General features: G+C 38.2%; 1 protein-coding gene across 2 annotated transcripts; it reads left to right on the top strand.

Moving 5' to 3' along the window:
• Positions 1–468: 468 nt before the first annotated feature.
• Positions 469–10,982, top strand: LOC122014948 (nuclear transcription factor Y subunit B-3-like). 2 transcript variants are annotated; one of them, XR_006120797.1, is made up of 7 exons: positions 469–669; positions 757–1,002; positions 1,101–1,230; positions 1,387–1,392; positions 8,408–8,503; positions 8,607–8,660; positions 10,696–10,982. XR_006120797.1 is itself a non-coding variant. In XM_042571506.1 (7 exons), the coding sequence occupies exons 2-7, from the start codon at positions 767–769 to the stop codon at positions 10,696–10,698; spliced, it is 522 nt and encodes a 173-aa protein (XP_042427440.1). In that variant the 5' UTR covers positions 470–669; positions 757–766; the 3' UTR covers positions 10,699–10,982. The 2 variants fall into 2 exon arrangements, 1 of the variants encoding a protein (XP_042427440.1); XM_042571506.1 differs by having other exon boundaries at positions 470–669; positions 8,610–8,660.
• The last annotated feature ends 1,510 nt before the right edge of the window (positions 10,983–12,492 follow it).

The following is a 12,492-nucleotide window of genomic DNA, read 5'->3' as shown; positions in this document are numbered from 1 at the left end:
AGTTTCTTTTGATGAATAAGTTTCCATTGGAAACCACCAGCGGTGTTCCATTCTGCCTGATGAATGCACGGCTCTATCCAACAATTTTTCGAACTTTTCTTTGCCATGTGGCGTCAGCAGGGCAGCATCTAACACCTGGTAAACGTCTTGTGCCTAACAGAAGATGAACCCGTGGAATTCAATTTTTAAAATCGTTTTTTTTAGGTTTGGAAAAAATCATTATTTTGATTTTTCTAGATTTTCTAAATTTTACTTGTTTTTTTTAAATAGAGATTATTTTGAGTTTTTGTAGATTTCAAATATTCTAATTATTTATAATTTTGTCAGGAATCTTTGGGAAATTTAGAATTTTATTTTAAATTTCTTTGTTAATATATTATATTTGTTTTTTTAATTAAAAGGGAAATTAGACGAGTAAATCATTTTTTTAAGCAACCGCTTGGAGTCGGAGGTGGGGCCCGTCTTATGTCATTAAAGTTGGGGCGACGGACGGTGCAGATACCCAATTCTCGTGTTCGAGCTCCGATCCCGATCGTCTCCTCCGACGCCTCCTCTCCAGCGTCCGATCTCCTCTCTTCCCTCCCCCCACAACCCATCGCCGCCGCCGCCTCCTCCTCCTCTACTACCCCCGCGCGCACCTCAATTACAAAACCTCCCTCTCTTTCCCAGGTATTATCTTCCTCCTCTTCCTTCGATCTAGGGTTTCGTCGTTTCACTCTCGTTTTGGCTCCTCGGCCTTGGCCATGTCTTGCTCAGGATCACGCCCATGGCGGAGGTGCCGGCAAGCCCCCCCGGAGGTGCCGGTGGCGGCGGCGGTAGTCACGAGAGTGGCGGCGACCAGAGCCCGCGATCCAGCTTCCGGGAGCAGGACCGCTTTCTCCCAATCGCCAACATCAGCCGGATCATGAAAAAGGCGCTACCTGCCAACGCCAAGATCGCCAAGGACGCCAAAGAGACCATCCAGGAATGCGTCTCCGAGTTCATCAGCTTCATCACCAGCGAGTTCGAGCTTTCCTCCTAGATTCTCTTTTTTTTTATTACTATTATGGTTCGCTAAACTAGCTAAGAGGTCAGAATGTTCGGATGCTCTGATGCTGTAGGGCCAGTGATAAATGCCAGCGGGAGAAAAGGAAGACCATTAATGGCGACGATCTGCTCTGGGCGATGGCCACGCTGGGATTCGAGGATTATATTGAACCGCTGAAATTGTATCTGCAGAAATACAGAGAGGTGAGTCTCTCCCTCTTTCTTTGTTTGCCCACTTAGTAACTCAGTAACTCAGATCGAGTCTTAAAATGCTACGCTTCAAGTATGATAATGGTAAATAAAATGATGCTCTTCCCTTCTTCTTTTTCATGTACTCTGTTGCGGCTTATGCTGGTCCAGATGGAGGTAAGGAGTCTTTTTATTAGTTCCTTATATATTCCGTCGGTGCCATTTTTTCATATCTTTGTTCTGTGTATATCGAAAGTCAAGAAAACTTTTAGCCTATGCTGCTGTTTACATTGTCTTAGACTATTATTGTTACTTTATTTATTTTTTGGTCTAGGCAGTCAATTACAATTTTTCACCTGGTTGATGAAATGTGCTAATTTATCATTGCCTGGTACTCCTAAATTTTTTCACCAGTGAAAAAAGGTTCCTTTTCGTCAATAAAGACTGATATAAAAGGTGGATGTGTTATATGGGCAGTCTGGGATGATGCTTAATGGATATGCTATCATATTGAGCCAATAAATTATTGGAAACATAGTATTGAGCTGACATATTATAAATAAAGTCGGACATCCCTTTAAACTCACTTCTACTTATGGTGACACACAAGAAAGATGATCAAGGTATTGATACATAAACTTTTTTTGGGGGGCAAAATTGTGCTCTTGGAAACACTTTACACATTAAGGTGTGTAGGAAGGTATCTGAAACTTGTATAAATTTTGTATTACCATTGACACCTTATCAATATAAGAATAATCTGATAGCATAACTATTATAGTACATAAACAGTAGATGGTATAGTCAACCTCATTTTCATGCTTCTGTTGACTATGATATCACTTACACACAATTATTGGCTAGTTTTTTGCCTACTATTGATCTATTGCTTTTGGCAACTATACACTTAATTTGGAAATGCCCACTATGACTGTAGGTTTGCACTCCTCATGGACCTAACCTTTCATGGCCTCCATCACTTCAAATTTGGCACCATAATATTTGAAATGAAGAGTGGAGATGACACGCTTTCACTTCAACTAGTTCTGCTGTGTTGGATAGACACAAGGTGCATTACCATTCACAAGAAGATGCTTGACCTTGCGTCTAGAAAACAATTTGCATGACATTAACATAGGCCTCCCTAACTCCCTGAATTACCTTCATCACCTAAGCATGTTTCAGCCTCAATTTCTTGGATTTCTTCTTCTACATGAGCTTCAGATTCTTATTCCAAAGTGAGAGTATACCGAGGTAAACTGAGGCATAATCTCATTTGTATGGCAATAATGACACTAAACAGAAGAACTAGATTGAGAGTTGGAATGCGATAGAGAATTAGGAATTTTTTGGTTAGATATCTTACTGTAATTAGGAATTTTGGGTTTCATTGAGTCATTTGTGTTTTGATGATGAATGGGACATATTTTTAATTACATAAAGTCTCCTTGTCTTGTTGGAAAGCTTTCTCTAAAGTTTGAGAAAAGCCTGAGAAATGTCTCGTTCAAGGTAATGTACTAATCTGTTTAACAAAACGTTAAACTGGAAAATTTGATCCTCTTCAATATCACATCTAAGCATGACTTCCTCAAACCAAAACAAATAATCAACTAAACTAGTAGTCAATTGCTTAGTTTAACAGAGGTTCTATTAATTGACTCATATGGCAGGTTGGCAAGTGTCTCTTTTAGTTTGTCTTCTTGCTTTCTATTAGAGTTTAGGTGGCTTATCCCAATAGTAGGCCAAACACTTTGTCGATATCTCCTAGCATTAAAACCTTAAATCTCGTTCAACACAAGTTTGAGCCTGATAATTAAAATTTTCAAATTATAAAAATTTAAAATATTTTTTAAATTAAATATTAAAATATTTTTTTTGAAATTATAAAAAATTAATGAAGAATTTTTAAAATTCAAAATTATTATTATTAAATTAAATATTATTTAAATATTTAATACTTATTGTGGAAAAGAGAAACGAGAGGCATTAGGAAAAAATCTCTCTATCTTATTCTTAATATGTTTACATGTAGGTATTTATATACATAAGAAGAGAAAAGAAAAATCAATCTCAATCCCTATCGTCAAAGGAATACAATCAAGATCAATCTCAATCCCAATAATCAAGGGAATCCAAATCAATCATAATCCATACAATCAGGGGAATCTTCAGAAGTATTCAACACTCCCCCTCAAGCTAGAGAATATAGATCATATGCACCAAGTTTGTTATATATGTAGTTAATTCGAGACCTTAGTGACTTAGTGAATATATCTGCTGGTTGATCATGTGAATTGACAAAGCTAGTAGATATTTCTCCAGATATGTCTTTCTCTTTGACAAAGTGACAGTCAACTTCAATATGCTTTGTCCTCTCATGAAAAATTGGGTTCGAGGCGATATACATGGTGGCCTGGTTGTCATATATAAGTGATACTTGTGTAACCTCTCCTAACTTGACTGGCTATGGTCATAGCTCGATACTCTGCCTCTACATTGGATCTTGCCACAACATTCTGCTTTTTGCTTTTCCAAGAAACAAGGTTATCTTTGATAAATATACAAAACCCAGAAGTGGATCTTTTATCAGTGGGAGATCCTGCCCAATCTACATTAGAATATCCTATAATTTGAGTATGTCCTTTGTCTTCATACAAAAGACCCTTTCCTGGTGCGCCTCTGATATATCGAATAATGCGAGTCACAACATTCCAATGTTCATTGTATGGAAAGTTGAGAAACTGACTAACTACACTTACTGCAAACAAGATATCCGGACGAGTAACAGTAAGGTAGCTTAGTTTCCCTACTAATCGTCTGTACTGTTCAGGATCTGGAAGAGGCTCCCTCTGATTTGGCAGGAGCTTGACATTAGGATCCATGAGGTTGTTGACTATCTTTTAGTTTAACATTCCTGTTTCTTCTAGAATATCCACTGCATACTTCCTTTGGGATATGGTGATCCCATCTTTAGACTTTGCTACTTTTATCCCCAAGAAATACTTGTTTGCCGAGATCTTTTGTCTGGAAATGTTTGAAAAGATGTTTTACCTGTGAAATCTCGAGATGATCACTACCTGTGATGACGATATCATCAACATAAACCACTAAGTAGATGCAACCAGTAGATGAGTGACGATAAACGATAGAATGGTCAGCCTCGATCTAAGTCATGCCAAACTGTTGAATTACAGTACTAAATCTACCGAACCATGCCATGGGTGACTGCTTGAGGCCATATAAAGATTTCAGCAGGCGAGAAGACTCCCCTTGAGCAAGAAAATATGGAGGTTGCTCTATGTAGACCTCCTCGAGCTGGTCACCATATAAGAATGCATTTTTGATGTATAATTGATAAAGAGGCCAATATCGAATCGTAGCAATGGACAGGAAAAGGCGCACAGAAGACATCTTGGCAACAGGAGAAAAAATGTTCCCATAATTCAATCCGAAGATTTAAGCATAGCCTTTAGCGACGAGGCGAGCCGGTCAACCGTGCCGTCTTGACTAACTTTCACCGAATACATCCATCAACAACCAACAACTGACTTTCTAGGTGGTAGAGGAACGAGGTCCCAAATTCCATTGCGCTGCAAGGCACCGGAGGAAGAGGCGAAGGAACTCAAGGAAATATAATGAGGAGAAGGATTACGAGTAGAACGTATACCTTTCCGAAGTACAATGGAAATATCAGGCTCAGGAGATGGGACCGGAGGAAGAGGCGAAGGATTTGGCTCCAAAGCTATGCCCATGGCAGTGTTAGTGATGGGCGGCGGCAATGCAGGGCGAGGATGACGCTGATAAACCTGCAAAAGAGGAGATGGGGCTGGAGGTGATAGAGACGCCCTCGGAGGATAAAAGATAGTCACTGGTGCAGGCGAAGGAGAGAACTCGGATGGAGATGCGTTAGACACAAAAAAGGGAACCGAATCAAAGAACATGACATCAGCAGAGATAAAGTACCGACGAAGAGTAGGGGAATATCACTTATACCCTTTCTGAGACCGAGACATCTAAGGAAGACACACTTATGAGACCGGGGAGAGAGTTTGTCAATGCTAGGATTAAGAGCATGAGCAAAACATATAGAACCAAAGACCCTAGGTGGTAAAGGATGAAGATATTGATGAGGATAAATTATATGATGAGGTGTTTTACCCTAGAGGGTTGAGGAAGACATGCGATTGATTAGATAACACGCAGTAAGTACAACGTCACCCCAAAACTAACGAGGAACGTGAGAGTGGAGAAGAAGAGTCTGGGTGGTCTCGAGGAGATGACGATTCTTATGTTTTGCAACCCCATTCTGTTGAGGGGTATGAGAGCAAGACATGCGATGCAACACACCGTGAGATGCCAAGAAGGTACGAAACTGAGTAGATAGATACTTGCGTGCATTATCACTTTGTAAAGTTTGAAGAGAAATATCAAATTAAGATTTGATTTCATGGAAAAAAGATTGAAAAATAGGAAACAATTCTGAATGATCTTCATTAGATATAACCAAGTACAATGGGAAAAATCGTCTATAAAAGTAACAAAATATCGTGATCCTAATGTAGAAGAAATATGACTCGGATCTCAAACATCAGAATGAACCAAAGCAAAAGGGGACGTAGCTCGACTCACAGTATGAGAAAAAGAACTGCGAACATGCTTTCCTAATTGACACGACTCATAAGATTAAGACTCTAAGTGAGAAAGACTAGGATGTAATTGTTTCAACTTATCCAGACCTGGATGTTCCAATTGAGCATGAATAAGAAGTGGAGATGTTGCCGCCGAACTAACAAGAGGGTTGTTGAAGCTTGTATAGGCGATGAGACTCACATCCGAAGCCAATCATCCTTCCTGTACTCTGATCCAGTAAAGAAACAGAAGTTTTAGTAAATGAGATGACACAATCAAAGACCCGAGTAAGTTGACTTATTGACAATAAATTAAAGGGAGCTCCGGGGACATAAAGAACATTATAGATAGAAAGAAACGGGAAGGGATTAACAATACCAACACGCTGGGACTGAGTTTGGGAACCATTGGCCATGGTGACAAAGGGTAAATAATCGAAAGTAGAGAGAGAAGAAAAAAGGGATTTATTACCAGTGATATGATCGATGGCCTTAGAGTCAAGAACCCAAAGATGTGAAGAGCGAGATATGTCAGCAAAGGAATTACTAGTACGTGCGACGAGAACAGTAGAATTTGAAGCCTGACGATCTTCATACCATTTCAGAAAGTCATCATAGGAAGGCGGTGGGGTCAGATCCGGTGGCAATTGTGCAACGGAAGCTGAAGAAGCAACAGAACTCCGAGCGATCTGAGTAGCGCGAGGAGGTCGACCATGGAGACTCCAACACTTACAAATCGTGTGTCTTGGTCGGTGGCAGTGATCACACCAACGACGCCCTTTGCCACCCTTACAAGGTGGAGGCCTATTGTTGTTTCGAGAGACCAAAGCAGACGAATCAATAGGAGGCAACATTAAGACTTTGGCAGGGACACAAAGGAGAGTTTCCCAACTACTGTCCATGGTGGCTTCTGGGGTTGCCCAGGATCTAATCGCGAACATAAGAATAATCTGTGGGCAGACCATATAAAGCCAGAGACAAAAAATTTCTTCCAATTTTCAAGCTCCGCAACAGGAGTGTCCACAGGTGGAAGTAGTTCATTAAAGTCACAAAGAAGGCTAGAAACTGAACCTAGATAGGTAGACATTAGATCCTTAACATGATGGCCACTAAGGATGGTCATGAGATCTTTACAAACCTAATAGTCACCGAGAGGTGTTTGTAAAGAGTTGTTGAGCCTGTGTCCAAACAGCTTTACAGGTTTTGTGAGTGCAGAAGACATCCCTAAGGGATGGATGGATGGTGGCTCGGATAATGTAACACAAGTGGGCGACAACCTTTTTACACAGAGGACGATCGGTGACTTGGGCATCCTCTTCGGTGCGAGTGAGATGTGTCTCATAACTCTGTCTAACAAGCCAAAGCTTAATGTGAGAGGCCCAAGAATAGTAGTTCTTAGCTCGAAAGAGAGTGATGCAGTGATATGGTTGGTAAAGATTGAAATATCCGACTTTGGAGTGTCGGAGATAGTCATTGATCAGCTCGGTGAAAGAGGACACACGGCGAAGAAAGGCTCAAGCGATGCAAGAAGATAGGTGATGGCGGTGGAACTATACGAAGAATAATCCCTGTCGTTGCCAAACTGCTAATCTCCTGTGCTTCTCGCGGTCGCCGGACTGTAGGAGAAGACGAAGGACAGTGTGCTCATGACGCAGGAAAAGGTCGACATCAATTCGCGAAGAGGAGAGGAGGGCGGCAGCGTCGAGCGGTTGTCGAAGATGGGCTGCGATATGCGTGCGAAGAGGCGTGCGCGGTGCTGCAGCGCAAGGAACGGCGGTGCAGAAAAAAAATAGGATTTGCCTCTCAACCTCGCTCTAATACCATGTGGAAACTAGAAAAGAGAAGCGAGAGGCATTAGAAAAAATCTCTCAATTTTATTCTTAATATGTTTACATGTAGGTATTTATATACATAAGGAGAGAAAAGAAAAATCAATCTCAATCCCTAATGTCAAGGGAATACAATCAAGATCAATCTCAATCCCAATAATCAAGGGAATCCAAATTAATCATAATCCCTACAATCAAGGAAATCTTAAGAAGTATTCAACACTTATAATGTTATTAATTTATAATTTAAAATTGGGCCAAACTTGGCCTGAGGATGCAAACTTGATGCCCAATTTGACCCTGTTGGATCTTCTGGGTTGGGCATTACATGATCCAAATAGCAAGTAGCCACCAATTTGCAGGAATAATTACCACAGAACAAGCTGTCAAACCTTCAATACTTACATAGCTTTTCTATGTGTTTACACACCCAAGCTACTCAAAACATCTATGATAATAACTATGATATAAATATTTTTCATACTTTTAAAAAGGCTAGACTGTAAACTGGCAAGCATTTTCCTGTACAAGCCTTTGGTATTTAACATAATGTTCACTTCCCAGACTCTCCACATTTCAGAAGCTTCTAGATTAATCCTTGTTGTTTTCTTTGCTAAATTTTTATTTCTTAAACCCTTTTTAAGTTGGCATCATCAAATAGGCTAATATAATATATACAAACTGTTATCTATTAAGTATCAAGTTTTTCTTGATACTTTTGAGTATGTTCGGCAGGGTGATAGTAAGGTGTCTGCTAAAGGTGACAACTCTCTAAAGCAAGATATAACTAGTTCTCATGGTGGAGCTCAATCTGGTTCAATCTCTCAAGGGGTAATACTTACGTCATTTTTCTGCTAGTTCAACTACATTTGTAATGTTCTATTTTTCTTCATTACATTTATAATACAACTTAACTACTCCTAAATAAAATTAGTAGATTGGTCATCAAGGATCTTTTACACAAGGCATGGGCTATTTGCAACCTCAGGTACCATTTCTCTCTTATGCAATATATGATTATGTAATATACCATTGGGCATTTGTATCTTGACTTAGTTGTTCATCAATTTCAGAAATGTCAGTCTTGTTGTTTGGTCTAACATTGCCATCTAATGGTGTTGCGTGACCTCCACTTTTAAACTCTTCCATAAGAGATTTTCTTCATTATCATTAAGGGTGATGTACTTACATGCATTCCACATGAATACATAGGAAGGCATACACCATAATTTGGTACCATATGGATGTAAAAACATAAATGTGATACTTTTTTAATATGTTTGGAATTGTAAAAGAAGGGGAGCCTTGGCGCCGTTGTGTGACCTGAAGGTCACGAATTCGAGTGGCAAAAACAATCTCTTTCAATGCAGCCCAAGACCCCCGCATTGGCAGGAGCTTCGTGTACCCAACTGCCCTTTTATGTTTGGAATTGTAGAAATAACTTTTCTAACATTAACTTCTTGTCATTCTTGTTAGGATAGATGCCAAGTTCCTGTTCCTGCAATCTGCACCTGAATACTTGATATTCATTAGAAAAATATAAATTATGCCTAGTTTAAACCTTTTGCCAATTACATTTAAAATCATGAAAAGGAATGGCTAAAAGGAATGGCTATACCAACAATGGTATGGCTGCGCCAACAATTCTTTTATAGGTTGTCCATGTGACCGCATGCACATGTAGACTTGTTATGTATTCTTTGCCAGATTAAAAATTGAGATCATGTGGGCTATATTGTCTGTTTGTGGTCATATATTAGGTTAATCTTAAATTGATTCATCTAGACAAAGCTAATTTTTCATGCTAATTCATCTAGACCAAGCTAAATTTTCATTTATGTAACATTTTTGTCACTTTTTCTTCACTCATACCTCCCAACCAACCAAGTAATGGAATCCTAAATGTTTAGAGATGCCACTCAAGTCTATTGCACGTTGAAATTATACAGAATTGTTGTTAGAATTAAGGAAGCTGGGCATTTGACTTACCATGACTTTTGTTTCTAGAAGTTAGGAAAACATGTTACAACTATATATATTGGAGTTGCAAACATAGTCCACATTCAAAACATATGGAAAAGATCATGAGTTTATAAGAAAAAGATATCTTTATTGGTATGAGGCTTTTTGGGTAGAGTCAAAAAATAAAATCAATGGACAATATCATGCCATTGTGGAAATATTTAAATTATTTTCGATCCTATAATTGATATCAGAGCGAGGCCGTTTTTCACCGGACTAAACGCCGGATGAAGCACGAGCCAGAGCCATGATCCAAGATCGAACTATATGGGTGAAACCGTGAACGAAGTAGGGGAGACTCTGAGCAGGTCAAGAGTGACTGATACTTGAGGGAGACCCTGTGATCCTTTGTTTGAGGGGGGGGGGGGGATTGTTGGGGTTGCAAGAGCATAGTCCCACATTGAAAATACATGGGAAAGATCATGAGTTTATAAGAAAAAAGATATCTCTATTGGTATGAGTCCTTTTGAGTAGAGCCTAAAAATAAAACTATGAGGGCTTAGACCCAAAGTGGATAATATTATGTCATTATGGAGATATCTAAATTCTGTTCAATCCTATAAATAATATCTGTTTGGAAGATTCACCAAATGAACCAAAGTAAATAGCTACATTATTAGTGGTTAATTCATAAGGCCGTGTTTACCGTTTCTTTTGCCAATATTTTTTCCATGCTATATCTTTTGCCGATGTTTTTCCCATGCTATAGACACACACACGAATTTGATATCCTGGGTGTCATCCATCTGCGATGCGTGTGGGCGCCTCTCTGCATGGGATGCCTCCCATGCATAGAGGCACCCACGCACGTTGCGCACGGATGTCTTCCGGGATAAAATTACTCTCTCTATATATATATTATGCAATTTTATTTTTCATTTAAAATAATCCTTATTATGTTCGACTGTTCTGTTGAGATGTGTTCATTGTCAATTAGAATTTAGTATCTTGTTAATGAAACGGTGAATTAATTTTTCTGATGCTATTTCTCCGTGGTGCAGTAACGAAGATCAGAACCGTGTAATATCTTGAAGTTGGACTTATAGGAGGAAAAGCTTCGTCGCCCTATGTGTTATCGCTAAGCTTCCAATTATTTGGTGTTTTAGATTATAAAGTAGCCCCAGTTGTAACAATTTACGCAGTGTGTACCAAATTCATCTTTGTTATCCTTACTGGATTTTTAATTGGCAACAGATAGATTTCGATAAGCCCATTTTATCCACGGTGACACTGAATTACCATTGGAACTATCATATAAGTGGGCTGACTTGTCACCTCTTCGATCGTAGTGCAATTACAGCTTGAATTCCAGTTTGATTGTGCTGGGTATCATGTTATACTAATCGTATGCAAATGCGAATTCAATAGGCATGCTGAAACCACAATGATGCTAATATACATTTTCCTTCATGTATCAAGGATACATGAAGTTTGCAACACCAGAAGTTGCCAGACTGAATCATCAAAATGTCAAGGTTTAGATATCTTAAAGACTGACAATAAAAAACACGCTAGGTAGGGAACTTTTAGGTGCTGTAATCACATCCTTCATGATTTGGTGAAGATCTGAACTAATTGATCACGAGTATATTGTATATCTCGCATGAAATACTAAATTTAGGCAACCTAGGATGGGTTTTTGTTTCAAAATGAGATCCTCTGTCCTAAAAATATTGTTTCTTCATGTCCCAGTACCAATTGGACAAATTAAATCACATCTCAAGGATGCAGTGTACATTATGAAAATATCATAACCGTCCGATCGACGCTGGGACATGGGACATAGTATTTTCGGGATAGTGGATCTCATCTCCTTTGTTTTGGCTAGAAGTCATGTTGTAAAGTTTTTTTTTTTTTAACCGTTTGATGGTCAGTTATATAATCTGGGGATAGGGGACAGAGTCATCTAGAGGGATGTAATCATTTTTTTACTATACTTAGGAGTGTTTGGTAGTGCTCTACTATTTTTCAGATTCTAATTGTATATAAATAATTTTAAGTGTTTGCGGATGTTAAATTTTACTTCAGTTTTTATAATTTTTAATTAAAAATTAGAAGCAAGAATTTGATGTTTTTTATTACTTCTAATTTTTATGATTTAAAATTAAAATTTAATATTTATATCCTTAATAAATTTATCATTGCACATAATTACCTTCTACTTTTGACTTAAAATAATAATCATATTTTATTATAAGAATTTTTAAAATAATATTTTATATTTTTATTTAATTTATATTTCCAGAATTTTATACATTTTTTATGTATTTATATAAATTTTATTATTTTTTATTTTTATTATTTTTATATTTTTTTCAAAATAAAATAATATTTAAATAATTAAAAACAATTAATTTATATAGTTTAACAATATTATTATCATTTAATTAAAATTAAACTAAAAAATAATTATTTATCGAACACTCAAATTCTATATTATATTAATTTTTAACTTCTACTTCTTAACATTTTATACTTTAAATTTTTACTGACTTCAAAATGTATAGAAGCCATCCGCCGACACGTGTCAGCGTTCCAAGTTCGGACTTTGTCAGCTCCGGAAGTCTGGACGACTGCAGCGAGAGCGATAGGTTGCTCCTTTAGCCGCAGGGAACTAGTCTGTCGCCTGCCAATGGCGACTCTCAGATTGCTTCTGGGATCCGTTGATGCGTCTCCTCGCCGATACTTTCATCAAAATGCTTTTGTAAAAGAATTCTTCTCTTGTCTTAGACCCATTGGGTAATCCCCCCAACAACAAGCAAAAAAAAAAAAAGAAAAAGGAATACCGTAGAAAATAG

This window comes from Zingiber officinale, chromosome 8B (genome assembly GCF_018446385.1).
Source record: "Zingiber officinale cultivar Zhangliang chromosome 8B, Zo_v1.1, whole genome shotgun sequence".
Classification (NCBI taxonomy): domain Eukaryota; kingdom Viridiplantae; phylum Streptophyta; class Magnoliopsida; order Zingiberales; family Zingiberaceae; genus Zingiber; species Zingiber officinale.
This window is presented reverse-complemented; position numbering and strand designations above follow the sequence as displayed.